This window comes from Vicia villosa, linkage group LG3, assembly GCF_029867415.1.
Source record: "Vicia villosa cultivar HV-30 ecotype Madison, WI linkage group LG3, Vvil1.0, whole genome shotgun sequence".
In the NCBI taxonomy this organism is placed as follows: domain Eukaryota; kingdom Viridiplantae; phylum Streptophyta; class Magnoliopsida; order Fabales; family Fabaceae; genus Vicia; species Vicia villosa.
In genome coordinates, this window is record NC_081182.1 from 58,051,962 (window position 1) to 58,078,419 (window position 26,458).

Here is a 26,458-nt window from a genome sequence, read left to right on the forward strand (position 1 = left end):
TCCGCCTTAGATTTCTTAATGATAACACTAATTCTCTTCCTCTTAAGAGAATTCATCCCCCTCTAATGTTTAAAGAGCCAATGATCATGAGACTCTATTAGAATGCTCCTTCCGTCCTTCCCCATTCTCGCTATCGCCTTCTATATTATCACGCTTGGAACATATTTTATTTCCACACCCCTCCACGTCTACCACGCCCAACGCCGCAATAGCATCCCACAAGTTCCCACCAAAGTCATTTTTCAAGTATTTCCATTGACGCCCATTGATTCTCACTATGTCGGATTCTTCGATGTGATCCCCATAAAAAACAGAACACTGAGACCCTTCCAAACTCCCCGAACCAGATTTGAAATTCACCAGTAAAGAACCTATTTTGATACCCTTCCCGCTACTGTTTTTTGACTTTCCATGCTTCTTGCTGTAGCGGGGAAAATCTGAGATCTAAGCCATAAATTGACTCGACTCAATATTTCAGTGAAAGTCGCCACCGCGCTTTATTGTTTCCAAAGGAAATGGGAAAAGAACGAAAAAACCCAAACTTTGTTTTTAAAACAGAAAGAGATCTTAGGTACGGGTGTTGATTATACGAGGGGAAGGTTTTAAGCACCCCTCATATCTGTGGTACTCCACAGGAACCTTTTTGAAAATCTGTGTTAATTAAAAGATATTGTGTGCAAAAAGAAACGGTTTGTTTGATTTTTAAAATAAGCTCGGCAAGATATTACGTCTTGTTCCTACATACCTCCTCGGTGCAATGGAGAAGTCAGAGCTAATGTAGTTCCGCTTTTAAAAGGGAAAAACGTTTTAAAAGGAATTAGCACGTTTACCATCGTCGGGGCGAATACTCAGCCATTGATTTTAAACATGAGAACGAACGAATTCTTTGCGTCACTAATGAGAGAAGGGCGCCAACTCGGATAAAATCGACAAGTATGCCACTAGCTCTCTCGCGTGGAAAAGATTTCGTCGTGTCAATCAATATTAAAATCGTGGGGTTTCGCAATCAATGACAATGATTAATCGGGCTTACTTTTGAAAGAAAATACCAACAAGGGCTAAATATAGTTTTAAAGAAGATTTTAAAAGGGATTTCAAACATAAGAAGTTTTTTAGAAAAAGAGAGGAGACTTTGAAAATTTAAGAAGTGGGAGGAGATGAAGAGGCTAACCTAATGCATAAAATAAAAGCTAAGGAAAGAAACGGTCTAACCAAATAAGAAGCCAACACTTGACATTAAGAGTCAAGGTAGTTTTCCCATCCTTTGGAATATCAATACCAACACATTAACACTTCGGGATCCAGATGAACTTATTATCTTAGCACCACTTTGCATTAAGCACATTAAAATTCTGACGAAAATCGGGCAGAGTAACAGCTGTTTTCGGGTAAAATCCTTATCTCAATGCCTTGGAATTAACCATCAAGGGCTTTCAAGGAAATACCTGCATACACAAACAGACAACAATCCAATGCCAGACAGACAGAATAATCACAGAGTAATAACAGAATAAGGGTCCAGAGGCACTAAGTCCATAAATCTGAATCTCCAAAATGCTAGGGATAGTAACCGATAGTCCAAAAGAGAGCCTTAAGCGTTTTTTAAATTTTTGTTGTTTATTAGTGTTTTAGCATAAAAGTAAAGTATGGTCCCAGTGGACAAAGAGAAAATAGCGGAAACATAAACATATGTCCAAGTGGACAAAGAGAAAATAGCGGAATATAAACGTCCAAATGGACAAAGGGAAAATAGCGGAATGTAAATATGATGAAATGATAAAATAAATCAATAAAGCGAGAAATATAAAGAGCAATATAATAAAAGTGCGGAAATTAAAGTCAATTGTTAGATGTTAAAGATAACCATCTTGAAACTTGTCAAGTATGTTATCAAAGTTAGTAATGAAGATCGATGGTGAGTGAAGGATGTACTCGGATTTAAATTCAATGGAAACTTATCAGAAGCTTGATAAAATCATAGCGACTACACGATAAATTTCCATAAGTCATAAATCAACCGCATACAATTCTCTTCCATGTTTGATCTTTTTTATTCGGGACACGAAATGTTGCGCTATGTTAAGCAGATCGCCAAGTGACTTATGTAGAAGTCACCCTACAACGAGGCCGGTCAACAATCTTTGTGCTAATGCATGCTAGAAAACGATATGTAGATCGTTCTCCAAAAGCAATACCGCACGAAAAGAAAATAGGTAGCGGTCTCATCTTCATCTAGAATCCAAAAGAATTCTCATGATGTTAAAGATTTTCATCGACCAAAATAAGAAGAAATAAAAGATGGAACCACATTAAAAGTTCCTTCCATCTTTAAGTTCAATCACTTAATATTGCGGATTAGGATTTTCATCCCATCAACGCCCTAAGTCCATTGAATTTAAAGAGGAATTAGACCTCTAAATTTGTGATTCAAAGAAAAATAAGAATGGAGTAGGAGAAGAGAGATATGTTGAAAAATTAAATCACAAACTCTCACCAAATGGATCATCAAGTATCAAGCCAAAAAGAAATTTAAAACTATTTTTTTTGATATATAATAATAAAAACAAAATTAATACTAATATATCTTTTTGGTATTTTTGATATTCAAAGTAATAATATATGTATATAAAGAAAAAATTAAATAAAACAAATAAAATGGATTGTAAAATTAAAAGGATAGGGGTGCCTCAAGAGAGATTCGATGGGCTTTAATGGCAGGCCCAAAGGCAAAATGAAGTCAGTCCAGGAAGGGGTATGCTCGCTGAAAACGGAGGTGCACAGGGTATATCGGATCGGGCCTCAGTAATACACTTGAACTTTAAGCCCAAAAACAAAATAAACCCTAACAAACGATAGGAATCCACTCCAATACCATCAGTTCAAACCTCTGTTTCTATTTCCACGATTTTTCTACCTCTCTCGAACAAACCTCTCTGCGCCCCCTTCATCTAATTCGCTCTGCTTCTTTGTTTCATGTTGTCTCTCCTCAAAATGGCTCTGTTCGTGTTCAAATTTAGATGATTCAAAGGTGGCTGAGTTCGGTTTGTTGATAGAGTTTCAGTGAGGTTTATGGGATTGAATGGGTTTCTGTTTAGATGAAGTTGTTGGAGAGGTGTAGTTTGAAGATTATGAAGGTTTGTTGCGATTTAGAGATTGTGATTGTTGAATCTTCTGAATCGGACGCGTGAAGGTTGCATATGGTGAGTAAATCGGTTTCGATTTGGATTTTAGTATGGTTTGTGATGAGTATGAGAAGCTGTTCAGTGTGATGTTGCGGTGCTTTTGCAGGTTTATTGATGGATTGAAGGTTTTGATTGGATTATGAGGTGAAGTAGATGATGAAGCAGAGTTATGGTTTTGGGTTTCCGCGGCTAGAAATTGCATTTAGCTTCAACAAATACTCAGAGAGAGTTCATGAATTGAACCTCTCATGAGTTTTGAGTGTATGGTTCTGTTAAGGTTCAGTGAAGCAGAGAGGTTGAGGAGGTTTTGGAGGAGAGTTTTGAATTTGAATTTGGCAGAGTAACTCTGCATTTTTCTCCTCCCCCTTTTCTGCTACTGAGCTTGTTTATTTATAGGTGAAATTTGTATCTGAAATACGTGTGAATTCTGGGCTAAATCGTGTGAAGGGTGGTGAGCTGGCAAGGTGGTGAAGAAAAAGCGTGACTTGAAGCTTGTAAATATCTGTTTATTTTTGTTTGATATGAGTTTCTAGAAGATGATATGATCTGTATTTTGATGAACAATTGTGATCTTTTGCTGAGAAAAGCGTGATAGCTATTTGCTTGTGTGGACCCAGCTCAATTTTCATGGCTCTCAAACTTGAACGAAAATGGCTTATTGGCTTCATAGAAATGCAAACTTTGGACCAAACATGAAATTGATAATGGGCTTTGAACCACTCTTGAATCACATGGGCCTTGATTTGAATTGCACCTTTCTTTTAATATTGCACCTATTAAAACAAAAAGAAAAAATACAAACCAATAACAAAAATAATATAAAAAAATGATTTATTAATTTTAATTCAAAATTCAAATTAAATCTAAAATGAATTAAGAATTAAAATTATAAATCTAAAAGTGTTAATAAAAATCAATGGAAATGCTATTAAATCAAAAACTCTAATAAAAGACGCAAAATGAACGCATACATATTTTTTTATTTTTCATATGAAATGAGAATGGATACATAAAATGCGGGTCAAAAATTGGGGTATGACAGATGCCCCTATTTAAGTTTCTTCTATCCGGAGATATGAAGATTGAAATCTTCGTCTCGACGTGATTGAAGAGACTTAAATACAAAATACGCAATTTTTGGCCCAACGATGCCATGCAATGATTATGATTATGAATGCATATGATTTCCACGAGAGGGAAACAAGACACCACCGGGGAGAAGAAAAGATAGACTCCACTGGGGGAACGAGATTTTGCAGGGAAAAGAAACTTCATTGGGGAAAATATTCCGCACCAAAAAGGTTAAAGCATCATCTTTCGCTGGAGATGAAAGAATACACAAACTTTTACTGAAGGTGAACTACCAGCTTTTACTGAAGGTAGACAAAGGATACACCGACTCAATAGTTGATGATAAACTACTAACTCAATAGTTGAAGGTAGAAGCAACCCAAATTATCGACTCAAAGGTTGAAGGTAAGCTACCAACTCAATAGTTGAAGGTAGAGAACAATCGAATTACCGCCTCAATAGTTGACGATAAGCTACCAACTCAATAGTTGAAGGTAGAAGAAGATTGAATTACCGCCTCAATAGTTGACGATATGCTACCAACTCAATAGTTGAAGGTAGAAGAAAATTGAATTACCGCCTCAATAGTTGACGATATGCTACCAACTCAATAGTTGAAGGTAGAAGAAAATTGAATTACCGCCTCAATAGTTGACGATATGCTACCAACTCAATAGTTGAAGGTAGAAGAAAATTGAATTACCGCCTCAATAGTTGACGATATGCTACCAACTCAATAGTTGAAGGTAGAAGAAAATTGAATTACCGCCTCAATAGTTGACGATAAGCTACCTACTCAATAGTTGAAGGTAGAAGAAAATTGAATTACCGCCTCAATAGTTGACGATATGCTACCAACTCAATAGTTGAAGGTAGAAGAAGATTGAATTACCGCCTCAATAGTTGACGATAAGCTGCTGAGAATAATAAGCTGCCGCTAAGAATAGGGATCAACTTCTTCTTTAATCAAGGACGTGTGTAACGCCCCGAATTTAATTAATTAGTTAATTAAATTATTTAAGAATTTAATCATTGGATTTAATCGAAGTTCGAGGATCAATCGGAATTGTCGGTATTATTTTGGGAAGCGTATTTGGATTATTAAGTTAAAGTTGGATTTTATTCGGTTAGTCGGAGAATTAATAAAGTTGATTTCGTTGAAGAAATAATATTATTATTAATATTGGACTATTTGTATTTAATTCGAATTTTATCGACGAAGTCGGAATTATTTTATTAAGTTGGCATGATAATTAATCGGATTAATTTGGTGAAATAAAGTTGAAGTGTTATTTTATTAATGAGCTTAAAAATAACTTTGGATTTAATTTGAGTTGTTGTGAAGTAAGGAGGGGGTATGTAACTTAGGCCCAATTATGTTGGATTTAGAATTGGAAGAAGGAAGAACTATCATAACACAAAGAGGAATAGGGTTTGGAGGAGAGGTGAAGAAGAGAGCCATGGCGGAAGAGAAAAGCTAGAGGAAGTCCAATTTTTGCAGCAAGTTTCTGCAGTGAGACACCTTAGTAAAACGGAAGTTTCTCCCAATCCAACCGTTGGATCGTCGCGGTTCTTGGACACAACGTTCCAGACTCGTAGAGGTAACTTCTGACCGGAGCGATTTTCGTTTTGATGATTTTAAGTCCGTCTGACAAAGCGATTTCCGAACAGGTTTTTGTTGCGTCTCTGCACGTTGTTAGAAAAGATTTTCGGAGAAAAGATGGAAGCGGCGGCATAAGCTATGGCAACCGGGAGAGTAGAGAAATCTCATATCCAAGGTAAGGGTGGGGTTCTAGCTCTATAAACAGGATTATGATGAATGATATGTGGGGGTTATGGTTGTATGATTGCCTCTGTTTCGTGTGTTGTGATTGTATTGTTGAATGTTGAAATTGATTGACGTCAGTGAATAAGGTTATAAAAGTTCAATCAATGGTGGTGGAAAATTAACCTAGGGTTTATAATTATTATTATTGAGGAATTAGTTGCAGAAAATTGCTAGATGTTGTCAGTAGAGTATTTTTTTTGGCACTTTAGAGTTGTAGAGATTATTATAGAATTATTTAGAGTTCTTGGAAACTCTGTCGAGTTATAATTATTAATTATTAAAAATGTTCGCGAGTTAAGAGTATAGAATAAGTTAATAAAAATATTTTGTTAGAGTGTTGAATGAGTATGAAATTATTATGACGTTGTTGTATATTAGTTGTTTCGTGCATTATGTTGAATACGATGGGCTGCTATTTTCTTTGGGATTTATCAGTGATGTGTATGTTGCTATATTTTGTTGTTTTATGCGAAGTTGCAGGATGTTTTAGTGACGATATTTACCACTAATTATTGGTAAATGAATTGTTGATATAGGCTTATGCCTGGCGACGAGGATTTGTTGTTTTTGTTGTATGTTGTGTGATGTGCATTATCGAGTTGCATACATTGCATATTTTGGCGAAGGCCTGGATTGGCAAATTAGCGACGAAGGCTTATGCCTTGATGCCTCTGTTTAACTGGCAATTGGCGATGGGGGCTGAAGCCCTGGGTACCACATGCATATGCACAGTTGTGTCTCATTTGAAGTGACATGAGTTGATTTTTGCGATGTGAAGTGATTTATAGTTTTATGACTGTGAAGTGATAACTTTGTATGATTTAATCCTAATATATTATTTATCATACACTTGTTTATATTGTTGGATATCTCACCCCTTCTGAATGATGTTTCCCTTACCGTGGGAAACGGACAGGTACTCAAGATAGCGGTGGAAGTTTTGAAGTGATTTTATGAAGTCTTTAGTTGCTGTTAGTTCGAGTTGGGTCTTGCTCTGATACGTAGCACTCGGGGGGATGAACGATTGTCTTTTAATTGTTGTTATAACTATAAGTTGTTAACTTTTAAGTGGAATTTATGAAGTAATATGATGTTGGTGAAGTTGTTTTAGTTTAATAAAAATATTATGCAAAGTGAAGTTGAATAATTGATATTATTATTATTAATAAAAGTTGTTTTTATTTTTTAAAAGAGTAAACAGGTTTTATCGGTTCATCCGAGTTATGTGCTATGTATCTATGATATATGTGATTAAGTTGTTTGTTGTTTTACGTTGAATGTGACATCCCAATTGTATGTTGAATTTCCGCACTCTGATTTTATTAAATATTCGTTGGGTAGATTTGGGGTGTTACAACGTGGCTTGAGAAAAGGAACTGGATGCAAACTGTCACTTCTGATGAAGGGACTTACCATTTGCTGAGCTTCTTCCATTTGGATACAAACTGTCACTTATAATGAAGCGACTTACCATTTGTTGAGCTTCTTCCACTTGAATGCAAACTGTCACTTATAATGAAGCGACTTACCATTTGCTGAGCTTCTTCCATTTTGAATCAAGAAGTTCATAAAGCCTGAGAGATTATCACTTGCTTTGAAGATAAGATTGGTACGTGAAGACATACAAACTTTCTCAAATAAAGAGGTTTCCATTTGTTGTCAACCAAAACATGATGGGGATAACATAAGTTGCTCAAAGTCAAAACCTGCCCCTTGCTTTCAAGCACAAATTCCAACACTGATGAAAAAATAAGTATTTCAATATCTGATATCAATCATAAACAGATTCTCCATTGTTAAGGAAAACAAAATCCTCAAGAGGTGCAAAATAAATGCCTTCTCGATCTAGGTTTCTTATCCTAGAGAGGTTCCAACATAGTACTTCAAGAGATCAAAGTTCAACTCCACGAATAAACCGGATAGAAACGGCCAAACAAGACTCTGGCAAATGAGGAATGAACTCAAATGGGGATTAGTTCCATCCTGACAAATGAGCTGAGGAGGAACACTGAAGCAAAATTCTTCCACGAGGAACAAACTCTGTGGGGAATTAGAAAGGATAAACACTTTCTGCTTAAGGTAGACACTCTAATGGAAAGAGATCATGTATTTTGAGGAATCAAAGATAATGAATCAAAACATTAAGAAATGCAAAATGGATATGAATATATTTTTCTTTTTAATTTTTTTATGCATGTTGTATGTATGAATGAATGAATGAATGTCATGTATATGCTGACAAAACAAATACAAAAATACTAGGAAGTGACAAGACATCACAATACAACAGACACTTGGTGAATCTCAAAAAGTTGGAGATATCAAAAGACATTCTTCTGAAGACCCATGCTAGGAACACGGCTGAGGATTCAATTGTAGATAAACCGAGGTCGTTGGAGGAACAAAATCCTGCTATAAGGCTCAAGAGAAAGCTACTGACTAAGGGGAAAATTCAAATTCAAACTTCAAATATCCATAAATCCACTGAAAGGATAACAACGCGAACTCCGCACTGAGGGAAAACTTATTGGAGATGCACACCAAGCAAACTCTTTGGGAACTATCAACCTCTAAGAGGGATACCATATCATCAATTTCTACCAAAAGGGATAGAACAACACATCCTTGCAAACTCTAATATGGGGGATCAGAGAAAGTTTCCTTGGAGAAAATCACCATTATGAACTTGCAGGAGAAATAAGAAGTTATCATCATAGTAAAAGAAATTAACTCTGGATTGATCATCACAACGACCTTTGTACTTCAAGCTAATGAGGTGATCTTGGTAATTTTTAATTCACAACGAGCCCCATACTACATAGTCTATGAGAGGAACTTGCTTGAAGAGGATTCATAGATATCCTTGGAATCATAAAGACTTGGAATAATCTGCCCCAGATCAACAGATTCTTGGAGAGATTTGTCGAATCTCGACGTAACTGCCCCAGATTGACTGTACTTGTCACATTTGATTGGTCAACAGAGTCTTCAATCTTTGCCCCATATGAGTAATCAGACTTGTAAAAGCATTATATTGGGAAAACAACATGCCCCTGGCAATGTTTTAGTTTTCTACTGATGATCAGATGTAAGCTTCCTGATTGTCAAACAAGTATTTACAAGCATAAAAATGTTTATTTTGAGAATGATAATCAAAATGCAACAATTATGTAAGTCTTGAAGTTTTATTTAAAAGATATCGTAAAACCTTGTGAATGAATCACTGGTTAAGGAATGACATTGATTTTTGTATGCCTATGATACCAACACAAGTTTTCAGCATAACCTATAGGAGTCAGGAACGCTTTCTTGTTTTAAGTATGCTTTCAAAATAAACCCTGCTTCAATTAGGACTTTTGAGGGTTGTATCGTGGTCTGGTTCGCGGTTTTCAGAAAAAAAGATTTTTAGGCTCAAAGTTTATTTAGCCCACCCCAACTTCGTGATGTTCTCCAGTCCTATATTCAGTTAACTCAACATGAGTGTTCATCTCTCAAAAGGATTTTGTGCTATTAAGGATCCAATGAAGCTTTCTTGGAATAGCAGTCACCCTTCTTGTCTTCGTATTTGCATTCACACAGATTTGTTCTTTGCTGAGGACTTCTGTTTTGTAGTCCTTTCTTTTCATTTTCACTTTCCTTTTATTTTCCCTAACTTTTGCCTGGACTGATTCTTTTGAATTGGTCGTCCAGCGGGATGCTCTAACTTTTGCCTAAGTCATTTATTTTCAAGTTTTTGACTTAGCGAGCTTTCTTCTTTTTTCTTTTTTCTTTTTTTTATTCTCTTTTTTTTTTCCTTTTTATTCTTTTGATTTGAACAAATCGTGTGACATTGACTTTGTCTTAACTTCTTGAGAGGGTTGTGACTGCCTCGTTCCTTGGCGGATGAAGGATAACCATTGTGGTTTCACATTTTCACGCCTTTTGATACGCGAAGGATAACCATTGTGGTTTCACATAATCCAACCTTTGATGTGGATATGACGTATTCGACCCTTGGATGCACAAATCCTTTTTGAAATATGAACACTTGGTCAAATTAACTGAAGACTACCCTGCCCCAGGTTGAAAAATTAGGGTTTTTTCGTTTAGAAAAGAAACTCCTACTCCAAGGCTCAAAGGGGTTATCAAGGGATTATCTTCCTTATATCTCCGGTGTTTGGGAATTTGAAACAATGCCTGTACATCATCAGCAGGGTTTTATTCAAAAGCATACAACCAAAAAATTTGTGTTTTCAGATCATCATCCTCCCTCCAATCTCTGCCTAAGCGAGAGTTTGGCAAAAGCAATTGGTATCATAATGCATAAAAACAAATAAACATGAGTGAAACGAATGGATTACTTCAAGACAAACATATTCATTGTATTAACATTAGCATTCAAAAACAAACAAGTTCCTACATGCAAACAGTGCATTGAAAAACAAGAAATATTACAAATGAAAATCAGTAAGAATACTAATAACTGAGAAGATTCTCTCCATCTGGACTTGTGCTGAAGGAAACATCTTTCAAACTTCAGGGCTACCATCAATAGAGATTCATTCATGCTTTGGCGAGAGATTGGCTTGAACATTAAGACCAACGTCTTCAAATGACAAGATACTGTTTATGACCAACTTCTGAACTTCAACTTTCAAAGCAAAGCAACCTTCCAAATCATGTCCAAGAGCACCCTTTGGCATCCTTTCTTCCTTCATAGGAGGATTGACTTGAAGAACTAAAGCCTCAACCAGAGCAATCAGATGCTCGATACCAGCCTTTGAAATAATCACCTCTTTGCGGAGTTCATAGATCTCTTGCTTAATATTTTCTGTCTCTTCTTAGCACGAGTGTCATACTGATGATACCAGGATAAAGGAAAAAAGACTCTGGAAAAATCTCAGAAAACAAGACCCAATGCAGAATGATGCATGATATGCAATGCAAATGATTTGTTTTTTTTTTGTTTTTTTATTTATTTTGAGTTTCAAGGAACTTAAGATATTAAATTGTAAACACTCAAGCATTGGATCAAAGTATCGATCAAGTTATCATCAAAAATCAATCATCCATTTTGGTGGATTAGAGTTTTCACCCCATCAACACCCGAGATCCATTGAGTTTGATGAAACTTATAATTTTTACAAGGAAATACCTCTAAGTTCCTTGAAAACCAAAAGAAAAAGAATTTTCATGGATGCATGAATGCATGGTTTATGCATCAACCACAATCAAGGTCACACACAAGATCACACAAAGATCACACAAGCAAGGTTCAAAAGTTCGACGTCACGAGCATGGAGCCATGGATTACCCCAACCACAAGGTGTGTACTAAGGTGTTTTGTACCTGTAGAACGGGTTCTAAAAGTTCCCGAGGTCTGCATTCCATCTCGAGAATATTATCGGCTTAAGTGACTTACTCACCAACCAACAATATTCTAAAGAGAAACTCGCCCGAGTGTAGTATCGCGTGACAACCAATTGGGACTTCACCCAACTAGTCTCCGCACTACGTCCTAAAAGGCTAAGATGGGTTAAGGGGTTCTAAGGTCCTCAGCTTTACAGACCCAACCAAACGTAACAATGCTTTCACGACTGACTCGTTCAACACTATCACCTTTAGCCAAGCCATCCTCCACTGAGTGGTGGATCTCAAGTCAACTCACGAAGGAATAACTCCACATAAGCCAAAATGACTATACCAACCGCCTATCTTAATGTACACTCAAGTCCGGGTATAGGACTTATCTCACACAGAGAAACCACCAGGCACCAAAATAAAAAGAACAAACAAAACAGGCAAGGCACACAATAATATATACAGATAATAATATACACAGATAAACAGAAATAGGCTTAACACACAAAGATACACCAATAATTTGATCAGTATCCCCAGTGAAGTCGCCATTTTTCTGTAGCGGGGAAAATCTGAGATCTAAGCCATAAATTGACTCGACTCAATATTTTAGTGAAAGTCGCCACCGCGCTTTATTGTTTCCAAAGGAAATGGGAAAAGAACGAAAAAACCCAAACTTTGTTTTTAAAAAAGAAAGAGATCTTAGGTATGGGTGTTGATTATACGAGGGGAAGGTTTTAAACACCCCTCATATCTGTGGTACTCCACAAGAACCTTTTTGAAAATCTGTGTTAATTAAAAGATATTGTGTGCAAAAAGAAACGGTTTGTTTGATTTTTAAAATAAGCTCGGCAAGACATTACGTCTTGTGCCTACATACCTCCTCGGTGCAATGGAGAAGTCAGAGCTAATGTAGTTCCGCTTTTAAAAGGGAAAAACGTTTTAAAAGGAATTAGCACGTTTACCATCGTCGGGGCGAATACTCAGCCATTGATTTTAAACATGAGAACGAACGAATTCTTTGCGTCACTAATGAGAGAAGGGCGCCAACTCGGATAAAATCGACAAGTATGCCACTAGCTCTCTCGCGTGGAAAAGATTTTGTCGTGTCAATCAATATTAAAATCATGGGGTATCGCAATCAATGACAATGATTAATCGGGCTTACTTTTGAAAGAAAATACCAACAAGGGCTAAATATAGTTTTAAAGAAGATTTTAAAAGGGATTTCAAACATAAGAAGTTTTTTAGAAAAAGAGAGGAGACTTTGAAAATTTAAGAAGTGGGAGGAGATGAAGAGGCTAACCTAATGCATAAAATAAAAGCTAAGGAAAGAAACGGTCTAACCAAATAAGAAGCCAACACTTGACATTAAGAGTCAAGGTAGTTTTCCCATCCTTTGGAATATCAATACCAACACATTAACACTTCGGGATCCAGATGAACTTATTATCTTAGCACCACTTTGCATTAAGCACATTAAAATTCAGACGAAAATCGGGCAGAGTAACGGCTGTTTTCGGGTAAAATCCTTATCTCAATGCCTTGGAATTAACCATCAAGGGCTTTCAAGGAAATACCTGCATACACAAACAGACAACAATCCAATGCCAGACAGACAGAACAATCACAGAGTAATAACAGAATAAGGGTCCAGAGGCACTAAGTCCATAAATCCGAATCTCCAAAATGCTAGGAATAGTAACCGATAGTCCAAAAGAGAGCCTTAAGCGTTTTTTAAATTTTTGTTGTTTATTAGTGTTTTAGCATAAAAGTAAAGTATGGTCCCAGTGGACAAAGAGAAAATAGCGGAAACATAAACATATGTCCAAGTGGACAAAGAGAAAATAGCGGAATATAAACGTCCAAATGGACAAAGGGAAAATAGCGGAATGTAAATATGATGAAATGATAAAATAAAGCAATAAAGCGAGAAATATAAAGAGCAATATAATAAAAGTGCGGAAATTAAAGTCAATTGTTAGATGTTAAAGATAACCATCTTGAAACTTGTCAAGTATGTTATCAAAGTTAGTAATGAAGATCGATGGTGAGTGAAGGATGTACTCGGATTTAAATTCAATGGAAACTTATCAGAAGCTTGATAAAATCATAGCGACTACACGATAAATTTCCATAAGTCATAAATCAACCGCATACAATTCTCTTCCATGTTTGATCTTTTTTATTCGGGACACGAAATGTTGCGCTATGTTAAGCAGATCGCCAAGTGACTTATGTAGAAGTCACCCTACAACGAGGCCCGTCAACAATCTTTGTGCTAATGCATGCTAGAAAACGATATGTAGATCGTTCTCCAAAAGCAATACCGCACGAAAAGAAAATAGGTAGCGGTCTCATCTTCATCTAGAATCCAAAAGAATTCTCATGATGTTAAAGATTTTCATCGACCAAAATAAGAAGAAATAAAAGATGGAACCACATTAAAAGTTCCTTCCATCTTTAAGTTCAATCACTTAATATTGCGGATTAGGATTTTCATCCCATCAACGTCCTAAGTCCATTGAATTTAAAGAGGAATTAGACCTCTAAATTTGTGATTCAAAGAAAAACAAGAATGGAGTAGGAGAAGAGAGATATATTGAAAAATTAAATCACAAACTCTCACCAAATGGATCATCAAGTATCAAACCAAAAAGAAATTTAAAACTATTTTTTTTGATATATAATAATAAAAACAAAATTAATACTAATATATCTTTTTGGTATTTTTGATATTCAAAGTAATAATATATGTATATAAAGAAAAAATTAAAGAAAACAAATAAAATGGATTGTAAAATTAAAAGGATAGGGGTGCCTCAAGAGAGATTCGATGGGCTTTAATGGCAGGCCCAAAGGCAAAATGAAGTCAGTCCAGGAAGGGGTATGCTCGCTGAAAACGGAGGTGCACAGGGTATATCGGATCGGGCCTTAGTAATACACTTGAACTTTAAGCCCAAAAACAAAATAAACCCTAACAAACGATAGGAATCCACTCCAATACCATCAGTTCAAACCTCTGTTTCTATTTCCACGATTTTTCTACCTCTCTCGAACAAACCTCTCTACGCCTCCTTCATCTAATTCGCTCTGCTTCTTTGTTTCATGTTGTCTCTCCTCAAAATGGCTTTGTTCGTGTTCAAATTTAGATGATTCAAACGTGGCTGAGTTCGGTTTGTTGATAGAGTTTCAGTGAGGTTTATGGGATTGAATGGGTTTCGGTTTAGATGAAGTTGTTGGAGAGGTGTGGTTTGAAGATTATGAAGGTTTGTTGCGATTTAGAGATTGTGATTGTTGAAGCTTCTGAATCGGACGCGTGAAGGTTGCATATGGTGAGTAAATCGGTTTCGATTTGGATTTTAGTATGGTTTGTGATGAGTATGAGAAGCTGTTCAGTGTGATGTTGCGGTGCTTTTGCAGGTTTATTGATGGATTGAAGGTTTTGATTGGATTATGAGGTGAATTAGATGATGAAGCAGAGTTATGGTTTTGGGTTTCCGCGGCTAGAAATTGCATTTAGCTTCAATAAATACTCAGAGAGAGTTCATGAATTGAACCTCTCATTAGTTTTGAGTGTATGGTTCTGTTAAGGTTCAGTGAAGCAGAGAGGTTGAGGAGGTTTTGGAGGAGAGTTTTGAATTTGAATTTGGCAGAGTAACTCTGCATTTTTCTCCTCCCCCTTTTCTGCTACTGAGCTTGTTTATTTATAGGTGAAATTTGTATCTGAAATACGTGTGAATTCTGGGCTAAATCGTGTGAAGGGTGGTGAGCTGGCAAGGTGGTGAAGAAAAAGCGTGACTTGAAGCTTGTAAATATCTGTTTATTTTTGTTTGATATGAGTTTCTAGAAGATGATATGATCTGTATTTTGATGAACAATTGTGATCTTTTGCTGAGAAAAGCGTGATAGCTATTTGCTTGTGTGGACCCAGCTCAATTTTCATGGCTCTCAAACTTGAACGAAAATGGCTTATTGGCTTCATAGAAATGCAAACTTTGGACCAAACATGAAATTGATAATGGGCTTTGAACCACTCTTGAATCACATGGGCCTTGATTTGAATTGCACCTTCCTTTTAATATTGCACCTATTAAAACAAAAAGAAAAAATACAAACCAATAACAAAAATAATATAAAAAAATGATTTATTAATTTTAATTCAAAATTCAAATTAAATCTAAAATGAATTAAGAATTAAAATTATAAATCTAAAAGTGTTAATAAAAATCAATGGAAATGCTATTAAATCAAAAACTCTAATAAAAGACGCAAAATGAACGCATACATATTTTTTTTTTTCATATGAAATGAGAATGGATACATAAAATGCGGGTCAAAAATTGGGGTATGACACTTGCCACCACTACAACATAACATTTTTCCTCCAGCCTTTCCAACACTACCACCTCGGTTAACAGACCTCATTTTGACCTTCCTTGGGCGCAGCTTTTTAATCAAAGCAGAATCATCCGCCGCAAGAGAACAGTTCACCGCAGCCTGAAGCGAGACCTGACCCTCAGCTTCCACCCACCCAGAAAATGACTGTGCTACTGCCTGCAAAGAAGAGTCAGAGCGGAATTGAGAAATGGCCTCGTCGAAACTACCCACTCCTGTAAAATTCCCAGCCGCGAGACTACAATGTTCACTATCCACCAAATCTGGAACTGAAGCAACATTCTGAATGTTTTCCGCCTCACCAACTCCGCCTGAAGCAGACACTCGCGAAACCGTGTCAAACTGTCCCCTTGACAGAACCTGGTTCAACTTCTCAGACGAGGAAAATTGCCGTATAGAATCGGATGATTCCCCAGTCCCAAACTCCTCTTCATCAACGCCGTTAGCATCCTGCCAATTCCCGTCAGAGGAGGCGGAAGAAGACTCATGATCACTGTTGCGCGGCTTCTCAGCGTTATTTGTGTACACAACCACAGCATCCTCTCTCACCACAAGATTGAAATTTTTGTTATCAATAATAACTGAAACAGAGTCAGAAATTTTGGTACTCAGCTTGACCTTCACAATAATTCTAGCAACATCCAAGGCCTCTCCTTTCGATGTCCTGTCATCCACGCAAATGAAAGTCCCCCACACCTCCGCTAGAGAGACGGAAAATTCCGAATTCCACACATGTGCAGGAATGCCAAAAATTCTAAGCCATACCTCTCTACTCCCTCCCACCATATCTTCCTCCCACTTCTTAATCTCAGAGAACCAAGATTGCCACCAAGTTTCACCATCCGCAATCAATGCTTCAATGAAACCCGGCTCCCTGTCCTCCAACAAACAAGCATCTCCTCCCAACGGAATAACTCGAACAGCGGAGACACCCTCCATCTCTAAATAAGTTTGAATATCGAAGGCAGAACCTGGAATAAGAACTCTTCCAACATACGCTTTTAGAAGCCTCTCTTTATCTTCGACTTTAGATTTGAAGCAGAGAATAGGGTTCACCTCAACGGCAACATCACAACCGCTCGTACCTCCCTTGACCACCGTCGCGAACGACCTAGATCCCCTACTAGCACCCAATCCAACTCTGCCACTCCCCTCCGCCACCTCCTTGCCTCCTTTTAGCCCCCCACCTCCATCTCCACGGTTCTGAACCACAGCCCCAGAACTCCCTGCGACTCCTCCCACCTTGCCCCTGATGAAACGAGGAAGGTTGGCGTGGATCTTCCTCCCTGCTATCAGAATATTATCGAGCCTGACCGCGAATAGTCTCCCATCCTGTACGCCTGCGAAACGCGCGAAACCAAAACGTTTACCCCTATTGTTCTTCCTCGGAGATATTGATACTTCCACCGCATCCCCTACACACCCGAACAGCTCAAAGAGATCCTTCGCACAGTAAGAATCTGGGAATTCCGAAACGTAGAAAGAAGTAATCTCTCCCACCGGCGAAGAAAGATTTCTGTTTATGTTATATTCAACCTATGTGAGTATATATAGATTATCTTATAATAGAAGCTTCAAATATGAAAAATTACGACAAATTGTATTTGAAATGATAAGAGAAGTGAATCTTTTTAATCATGCAGTATTTGTGCTCATATGACTAGGGAACGACAAAATCCATTCTTATTACCTTCAGCATTCTCCAAACAATCAACTGATGACTGAGTTGCAATAACCATGAAGCTGAGTAAATGAATTTCGTAAACTAAAATGTTAACTTAGAAGATTTTATATAAACTTAATGAACAATGTGTTGTGATCATATTCTTCCTTTTAGAAATGCTTAATGACATTTTATTTTTTTATTTGGCCACAGTACTGTTGGTCTTCAAATTCCTATTTACTCTTGCATTGACAAGTCGTATAACTATATTATTAAGAGATTGTATCAAAGACAGTAACTATAATAATTTCAAAATTAATAACTAATGCCTTGAATTTTATTAAATGAAATTCAGATATTACAACTTCTCAAGAAACACTGCTAATCTACTAAACTTTGCAGCATACATTATTTGTTTCTAGCAAGGCATGGTTTCATCATTAGTCCCACATGAACGGAGAGTGTTTGAGTAAGAAAGAAAACGAGGATTGGATCTACAATGGTGTGAGCCTATTTCTTCAACAATCATGAATGTTTCTTCATCCAAACCACAACTATAAATCTTGTGTTCAGTAGAAAAAATTAAAATATTGCCGTTCATGACAGTAAATCCGGTAACATGAGCATCTTTCTCTTCTAACCCCAATGCATTCGCTCTCACCTTCAAAATCTTTTTCCATGAACATGAGTTGTAATCTTTTAAAATCCAAATGGAAAAAACAGACTTTTTTAATTTCACTAAACAAATAGAACTATTGAAACTTGTCACTTTACCCCAATTAAATATGCCCATGTCACACTCGATGTGAAAACCTTTTATAGCTTCCCTCGGCAATTCAAGAATAGTTGAAGTTCCTTTTTCAAAATTATAAGACACTATGTAAGGCTTATAAAAAGGACTCGATCTCATAAAGTAATCCGAGCAATGTGAGATGAAGTGAACGGCTCCATTGTAAAACACCGGCATGTCAAATTTCATATTCCTACCACCACTTAAAAAGTTGTTTTCCATTGATTTCCACACGCCTTCTTTTCCATGATATATATTGCATGCATAACTAGTTGGTGACCATTCTTCTGTGTTTTCTAAAAGAAGTATGAAATAGTCATCAGAAGAAGAGCTGTTAGAACAATCTAACATGACATTTACAGTAGAAAAGTTATGGATTTTTCTAAATGACTCAGGAGAAGGAATGAAAAAGCAAGACTTTGTAATTGGATTGCAAATAAACAATTCAATTGGATCTTCATTAATGGTATGACAAAGAAGCAAACCATTACTAGAAGCTAGAATACAAGCTGAGTTTGATAGGAACGTTAAAACATTGTTAGGAACACCAGAAAGTTGTTGCTCTTTAGGTAAATGGTGCAACTCAATCCTTTTTTGATATCTCTGACTTATTTGATCATGTTGGAGGAAGAAACACGCATCACTCATCCCTAACAAATTACAAGATTGCTTTGTTTTGAAAGGAGATTCTTCTGGAAATTTAGAAAATGAACTGCAAGTTAATTTAAATTTAAAAATGATTTTTGCGGGTAACCAAGAAAATATCTCATAAGCAATGTCTTCTTGAGAGACTGCCATATTTTCTAGGAATGAAAAAATTGAAAGATGAAAAATATATGAAGACTACAAAAAATAGCTAAAGAAAAAGAGTAACAAATAAATGCAAGATGTGTGTGATAATAAAAGTTATGTTAGAGTTCATATATATATAATAATAATACTGTCACTGCAAAAACAAATCTTTTGTTTTTCAACATAAAATCTTTTGGCTGAAAAATAATAATCAATTCATATAATAGGTAAGGTCGTTAAAATAAGAATTTTGTTTTAAAATTAACTACTTTCCAAATATTTGAATTCATATAATAGGTAAGGTTCTTTTGAATTCATATAATAGGAATGAAATTTGTATGTGAATGTATTTTTTCTATATTTACATTCAATTAAGATTTGTATGTGAATGTATTTTTCTATATTAACATTCATTTAAGATTAAGGTGACAAAGTGACACGTATCTGTTTTTATAAAATTAGGTTTGAATTTATATATTTTATTGTTAAAAGAGAATATTTATTGAAATGATCATAAAGAAATATGGTAAACAATCTGTAAATAGAAAACAGTTAATAAAATATTATTAGAGTAGAACATAACATTAATTACTGGCTAACAACTTACCTTACTGATAGATTAAATATTTTTTTCATTATTAACTTCTATTTGGAATAGATTAAATATATCTTTTTACCAGTTAGATATTATCTAGAAGCTATTAAAGTATAATTGATGGTAAAATTCTGTTTGAAATTTTTTAATACTTTTGAATCTATATAAAAACTAGATTCAAATTCATAATTTCTAGTTAAGTTAGGAGAAGAGATGTGAACCATCTTTATGAAAACAAAAACAAAACCAAATGCATTAATCTAAAACAAAAATCTGACAAATCAAATAATTAAAATTATAAAACCAAATAAAATCGCTTACAATTTTGTTAAATTTTTGTTATTTATAATCTATATTTTTTATATATATTTTTATTTTGTTTTGTCTACTGTATAATATACAATTAATCTAAAAGTTTGTTACTTTTGAAATTATCATCCACTCCTTAATTTTATATATGAAAACACAATTTATTTAGTGTTGAAGCGTTTGTTCACACAGCGCACACACATACATATATAGTGGTGATGCTACGCGTCCATGTTTATCAACTCAAAGTTTGGTAATCATCTATGAGTGGAGCGATGTTAGGATGTTGTTGTTGAAGGTAGTCTAGTAGGTAAGAAATTTGGTTGATTTAATTTTTAATCCAGCAGAAAAACCAGTCCTAACAATGTTGGGAAGCACAGTTTTCAAATTTAGTCTATTCAATTATTGATGCTTGTGGGAGCTCTGATACTTCTGTGAACTAGTTATCAAACTAGAATCTTCGGCTTAAACTCCTAACCTTAGGGTTAGGGGCCTTGGTTCCGGTGACGATCTCTGGTTTGTAGTGAAGGTATCTAGATATCATAGTGCTAAACGACAATGGTTAAGAATCTTAGAGGCGGGTGGACGGAAGTCGGAGGAAGGAGGAAGAACGGGGTGAAGCCTGGAAGCTGGAAGAAGAACGGGGGTAGCTGGAAGAAGACTGGAGAGGCGAGAGGAGACGAAGGTGACCGGAAAACATCAACTTTCTTCGTGACAGAGTTTGCGGATTGTTGGGAAGCAAGGGATCTGTATCACGAGTTTAAGGATTTAGGAGACATCGACGAGGTATATATTCCGAATAAGCGAACATTAAGGGGAAAGAGGTATGGCTTCGTGAGGTTTTTCAATGTTGCGGACGAGAAAATGTTGGAAACGAAGTTGGATAACCTGTTCCTTGATGGGAAGAAGATATTTGCAAACATTCCCAAGTTTGGGAGAGGGTCTTTAGCTCGAAGGGGGGGTGTGAGTAGGCGTCAAGGGGATGCTGAAGGAGGTCTCCCCGTAATACTTTGTGACAGAAGTAAATTTAATGGGAAGGCAGGCAGTGAGAGGTTCAATGCAGGAGCAACATACGCAGAGGTAACTAAGGGTGAAGCGTCTACTAAATGTTTGGATTTCAAGGTGGACCGGAATCAAGTTCAGAGGCTGGAGAGATGTTATGTGGGTGTTGTCAGAACCCCAGGGTCGACATATACCATGCAAGATCCGTTCTATAATGAAGGATATTTCACCATCAAAGTGATACCCTTAGGAGCTAATATGTGTATATTGGAGGATGTGGAGGAAGGTGCCTTAGAGGCTATGGTGGTAGAAGAATCAGCGTGGTTGGATGTGTGGTTCAAGGAGGTTAGGAAGTGGAAACCAGATGACATTGATGGAGAAAGAATAACGTGGCTTAAAGTGTTTGGAGTTCCAAGTGTAGCATGGAATAAAGAGTTCTTTGGGTTTATCTCTGATCAGGTGGGCTATCTCATACATGAGGACGTTTCAACAGCATCTGCATTGCGGATGGACGTAGCAAGATTGAAGACAAGGACTGACCGTCCTACGTTGATTCAAGAAGAGTTAAAGGTTCAGATTAAGGGAAAAGTTTTTCTGTTACTTCTGGTGGAGGAAACCTTTAGTGTTGGAGACCACACTTCCAGGAAATCTATTTCAGAGTTTGAAATCCCTGATGAATCCTCAGTAGAAGGATCTGAAGGTGGAATAGAGGATAAAGAAGACGAGGGCTGCGATGAATATGTGCCTGAAACGAACGAAGGGGCGGAAACCAACGGTTTTCCGGCAAAAGGACTGGAGACGGAGGAGCAGATACGCGGTGAGTGTCTCGAGGAAGTGAACAGTCAAGAAAAGCCTGAGACTGCCGTCGATAAGGCAAAAGGTGTGATGGTGACCTCTCAAAGGATATCCTTGGACTCTGGTGGAGTAGGGAAAGGAAAGGAGGTAAAGGTGGCAGCGTTAATGAAGGGTGTCAGTACTAGGTACGAAAACGAAAAGGTGATTCAAACTTTGGTGAGAAGTCAAAACAGAATGGATCTGCTTAATGGGCCACAAAACAAGGGCCCAAGAGGTGGTTTCCTTTCTTTTGACGAGGAATGCCTACGGTCCAAGAAGGCAAAGCCCAAACAAAGAAAGAGAAAAGAGTTAGAGGATCTGGGGAAACAGGTGGAGGTAAGTCAACCTTACTTTGCTTGTCTGAACCCTAAATTCCGGCCCAAACTCCTAGCAAGAAGACTAGAAGACCCAAAGGAAGCAGATGACGAAGAAAATTACTCTGGGGGTTCGGTGTTATGCTGCGAGTCGATGACGGATTCAGACATTCTTCTATGTAATGCCAGGTATCATGAAGAATCAAACGTGGGAAAATTTCTGAAGGATTCCTTAGTGAACATGGGTCTGGTGTGTGTGGGTGAAGAAGGAGTTATGCAGAATCATATAGAAGACATGGAGGCTAGAGATAAACAAGGGTTTGAGAAGACGAAGGCGCAATTGAGTAGTTTGTGATGATTGTAGTTTCTCTGAATATCCGAGGAGGGGGAAGTATCATCAAGAGAAAAAGGATTGGCTATTTAAACCAATCTGGGAAAGTGGACGTCTGTTTCATACAGGAAACGAAGCTTCAGGAGATTAATGCTCTAATGGCAGAAGAAATGTGGGGCGCAAAAGAGGTGGGGTGGACGAATACCGATTCTCAAGGTGCTTCTGGAGGACTGGTAATTCTGTGGAGGCCTGAAGCCCTTGTTCCGGTTCTGAGTTTCAGGGGTCCGGGATTCGTGGGTGTCAAAGCAACGGTTCAGGGGGTGAGTACAAATTTCGTTAATGTCTATGCATCTTGTAATGCAAGAAGTAGAAGAGAGACGTGGAGATGTTTAGAGAGGAGGAAAGAGTTGGATATAGGGGAGGAATGGTGTATAGGTGGAGACTTCAACACAGTCGCAGATGTGGACGAGAGAATTGGGAAAACTGCAGAGATAAATAGAAGGGACATGGCTGATTTTAATAATTTTGTGGGAAAGATGAATCTGGTTGATCTTCCTTGTGTGGGAAACAGATTCACTTGGTTTAGTGGCAACGGGAAAGCGATGAGCAGACTAGACAGATTTTTGATATCCGACAAACTGGTGAATGATTGGCGTTTGGTTAACCAGATGGTGGGGAAGAGAGATCTGTCCGATCATTGTCCAGTGTGGCTGAAAGGGGGAGTTAAAGACTGGGGGCCAAAGCCGTTTAGGTTCAATAACAGTTGGCTTAAACACGGTGAGTTCGAGAGCTTTGTCATAAGGGAGTGGGGTTTAATGACAGTCAGGGGTAGAGGCGATTATTGCTTGAATGAGAAATTAAGGAATCTAAAAGCGAGGCTCGAGGAGTGGAACAGAGAGGTCTTCGGTTGGATAGACCTGAAAGTTGACGAAAACATTGATATCCAATTCGATCTGGACCAGTCCCTTATCTCAAACGCAGGAGGTGAAGTGGAAGAGAAAGTTGAAGAGAGAAGAGTTATTACAGACAACATATGGAGGCTGTTGGAAACAAAGGAGAGTATGCTTAGAGTTAAATCCGGGCAGCTGTGGTTAAAAGAAGGAGATCAAAATACGCGTTTCTTCCATAGCTCCCTTAAGAGAAAAGCGAGAAGACGAAGTCTATCCTCTGTCCAAACTGAGGAGGGTCTGGTGGAAAGCGTGGAGGGTGTGAAGCAACATATCAAAAGTCACTTCTTGAACTTGTTTAAGGAACCGTGCGACCAAAGACCGATACCGGGTGGTATAGATTTCAAGAGGCTAGAGGCAAATATGGCGGACCAGCTGGAGAGACCGTTTTTAGAAGACGAAGTTAAGCAAGCTGTGTGGGACTGTGATGGGAATAAGACTCCTGGGCCAGACGGATACACGTTGGAGTTCTTCAAGTTTTTCTGGGAAACTGTTAAGGAAGACTTGATGAAATCTCTCTCTGATTTTCACTTCAATCCGGTTCTGACAAAGGGAAGTACCTCTTCCTTCTTAACGCTGGTTCCTAAGGTTAGTAGTCCTCAATCCCTCTCTGAATACAGGCCTATCTGCCTTGTTGGGAGTCTGCAAAAAATATTGTCGAAGGTTCTTGCGAAACGGCTGAAAGTGGTGGTTGATAGTTTGATATCTAGCAAACAAACAGCGTTTATTAGCGGCAGAAATATTCTCGATGGAGTGCTAGTCGTCAATGAGATCATAGATTTGGCAAAAAGGGAAGGGCAGAGTTGTTTGATTCTGAAGGTTGACTACGAGAAAGCGTATGATTGCGTGTGCTGGAAGTATTTGAGATATGTTATGGTGAAAATGGGGTTCGGAAACAGATGGATGAGATGGATGGAGCAGTGTGTCTTTACAAGCTCGATGGCTGTTCTGGTAAACGGGAGCAGCACTTCTGACTTTAAGGCTCAGCGTGGTTTGAGGCAAGGAGACCCGTTGTCGCCTTTGCTCTTTGTTGTTGCAATGGAGGGATTAACCCGTCTTATGGACAAGGCAGTTGAAGTAGGGAGCTACAGAGGCTTCTAATATGGAGTTAATAACAGTGTGGATATTTTACATTACGCAGATGACACGATCATTCTAGGAGATGGTAATCTTCAAAACCTGTGGAGTTTGAAGGCGGTACTTCGAGGCTTCGAGTTAATGTCAGGCCTCAAGATCAATTTCTTTAAGAGTAATGTGTATGGTATTAATCTGGAGGAGGAGGTCATGCAAGCAACGGCGTCGTTTCTCACTTGTAGTGTAGGCTCGCTCCCGTTTAAGTTCTTGGGGATAAAGGTAGGAGACAGCCCAAGGAAGATTAATATGTGGAAGGACGTGGTGCGGAGTGTGAAAAACAGATTGGATGTGTGGAGAGGGAGATATCTTTCGATAGGAGGCAGGATTGTTTTTCAACATAAAATCTTTTGGCTGAAAAATAATAATCAATTCATATAATAGGTAAGGTCGTTAAAATAAGAATTTTGTTTTAAAATTAACTACTTTCCAAATATCAAGAGACGTATCCGTTGGCAAAGATTTTGAATTCATATAATAGGCAAGGTTCCTTTGAATTCATATAATAGGAATGAAATTTGTACGTGAATCTATTTTTTCTATAATTTACATTCAATTAAGATTTGTACGTGAATGTATTTTTCTATATTAACATCATTTAAGATTAAGGTGACAAAATGACACGTAGATTAGGTTATATATTTTAGGGATAATAGACGTTTATCCTCTGCTATATAGGTGAGATTCGGGTTACCCCTTGTATTTTTACGCACTACTTGAAAATTCGCTTTTAGTGACCGAATTAGAGACCGAAAAATTTTGGTCACTGTAGTGACCGAATTAGCCACCAAAATTTTATATTCATGAACAAATTTTAAGAGGTCACTAAATCGGTCACTAAAATAAATCAGCCACCGATTTATAGACCAATATTTTGTGGCCGAAATTTCAGTGACTATAGTGACTGAATTAGCCACCAAAATTTAATATTCATGAGCCAATTTTAAGTGGTCACTAAATCGGTCACAAAAAATATTTTGATATTCAATTTAATTTTTATATATAAATTAGAGACCAAAATTTCGGTCACTAATATTTTTTGTTTTCTTTTTCTTTTTTTATCCTCTTTATTAATTTGCTATTTCCTTTTCATTTTTTTTTTAAAGATTTTAATTCTCTTTGAAATTTAAATTTTTATTAAAGTTTTCATATTTTTATTGCTTTAACTTATAATATATTTATAAAAAACTATATGTATATATGTTTAAATATAAAATATAACAATAGTTGTTAAGTGGTGTAGTGGAAAGTTGTTATTAAAATACACGAAGGTCACAAGTTTGATTCCTAGGTATTACAATATTTTATTTTATTTTATGAAAAAGAATGTGACCGATTTTTAAGCTTTTTCGGTCACTAAAAGCAAATTTTCTAGTAGTGACGGTATCCCTAAACGTGTAAAAAACAATGAAAAATCAGGGGGATAAATCAAAAAAATAAGTTTACAGGGGTCTTAGGGATAAATCATAGAACTTTTCATATTTTAAGCGGGTAATTCAAAAAAAAATAGGGGTTAACTCGAATCTCGCCTATATGACAGGGTTCACTACAACACGGAAGGCCAACGACAGCGCTTATTTTGGGCTTTTAGAGCGCTTTAAAGCGCTGCCAAAGCCAGCGCTGGCGTAGGTAACGAAAGCGCTTTTAAAAGCGGTCTGGTAGCCCCCCCCCCCTATAAGAGCGCTTTTTCTAGAAAAACGCTCTGGTAGCTCCCCCTATAAGAGCGCTTTTTCCAGAAAAAGCGCTCTGGTAGACCCCCCTATAAGAGCGTTTTTTCTAGAAAAAGCGCTCTTGTAGCCCCCTCTATAATAGCGCTTTTCCAAAAGCGCTTTCGTAGGTTGCGTTTATTTTATTTTATTTTCTTTTTTTTAATCTTAGGCAGCGCTTTTAGTAATAAAGCACTTTAGTAGGTGGGCCTTTAAGAGCGTTTT

At 37.2% G+C, this 26,458-nt stretch overlaps 2 protein-coding genes across 2 annotated transcripts; both read right to left on the bottom strand.

Annotated features, from left to right (window-relative positions):
• Nucleotides 1-84: 84 nt before the first annotated feature.
• Nucleotides 85-17,891, bottom strand: LOC131658139 (uncharacterized). Its single transcript, XM_058927469.1, has 4 exons — nucleotides 17,845-17,891; nucleotides 17,481-17,562; nucleotides 15,845-17,355; nucleotides 85-421 (listed from the first exon to the last, which is right to left on the bottom strand). Exons 1-4 carry the CDS (start codon nucleotides 17,889-17,891, stop codon nucleotides 85-87), a joined length of 1,977 nt encoding a protein of 658 aa, XP_058783452.1.
• Nucleotides 17,892-17,900: 9 nt separating this feature from the next.
• On the bottom strand, nucleotides 17,901-19,070 carry LOC131658140 (F-box protein At5g07610-like). Its single transcript, XM_058927470.1, has one exon. The coding sequence runs from the start codon at nucleotides 19,068-19,070 to the stop codon at nucleotides 17,901-17,903; it is 1,170 nt and encodes a 389-aa protein (XP_058783453.1).
• Nucleotides 19,071-26,458: the final 7,388 nt, after the last annotated feature.

Excerpts from the sequence above, each read along its gene's own strand:
- LOC131658139 (XM_058927469.1), bottom strand. The coding sequence starts at position 17,891 with ATGTATGCTGCAAAGTTTAGTAGATTAGCAGTGTTTCTTGAGAAGTT. Across the intron at positions 17,563-17,844 it reads GCAGTGTTTCTTGAGAAGTT|CTTCATGGTTATTGCAACTC; the intron begins GTAATATCTGAA and ends TCATTTACTCAG. Across the intron at positions 17,356-17,480 it reads ATGGATTTTGTCGTTCCCTA|GTTGAATATAACATAAACAG; the intron begins GTCATATGAGCA and ends ATACTCACATAG.
- LOC131658140 (XM_058927470.1), bottom strand. The coding sequence starts at position 19,070 with ATGGCAGTCTCTCAAGAAGACATTGCTTATGAGATATTTTCTTGGTTA.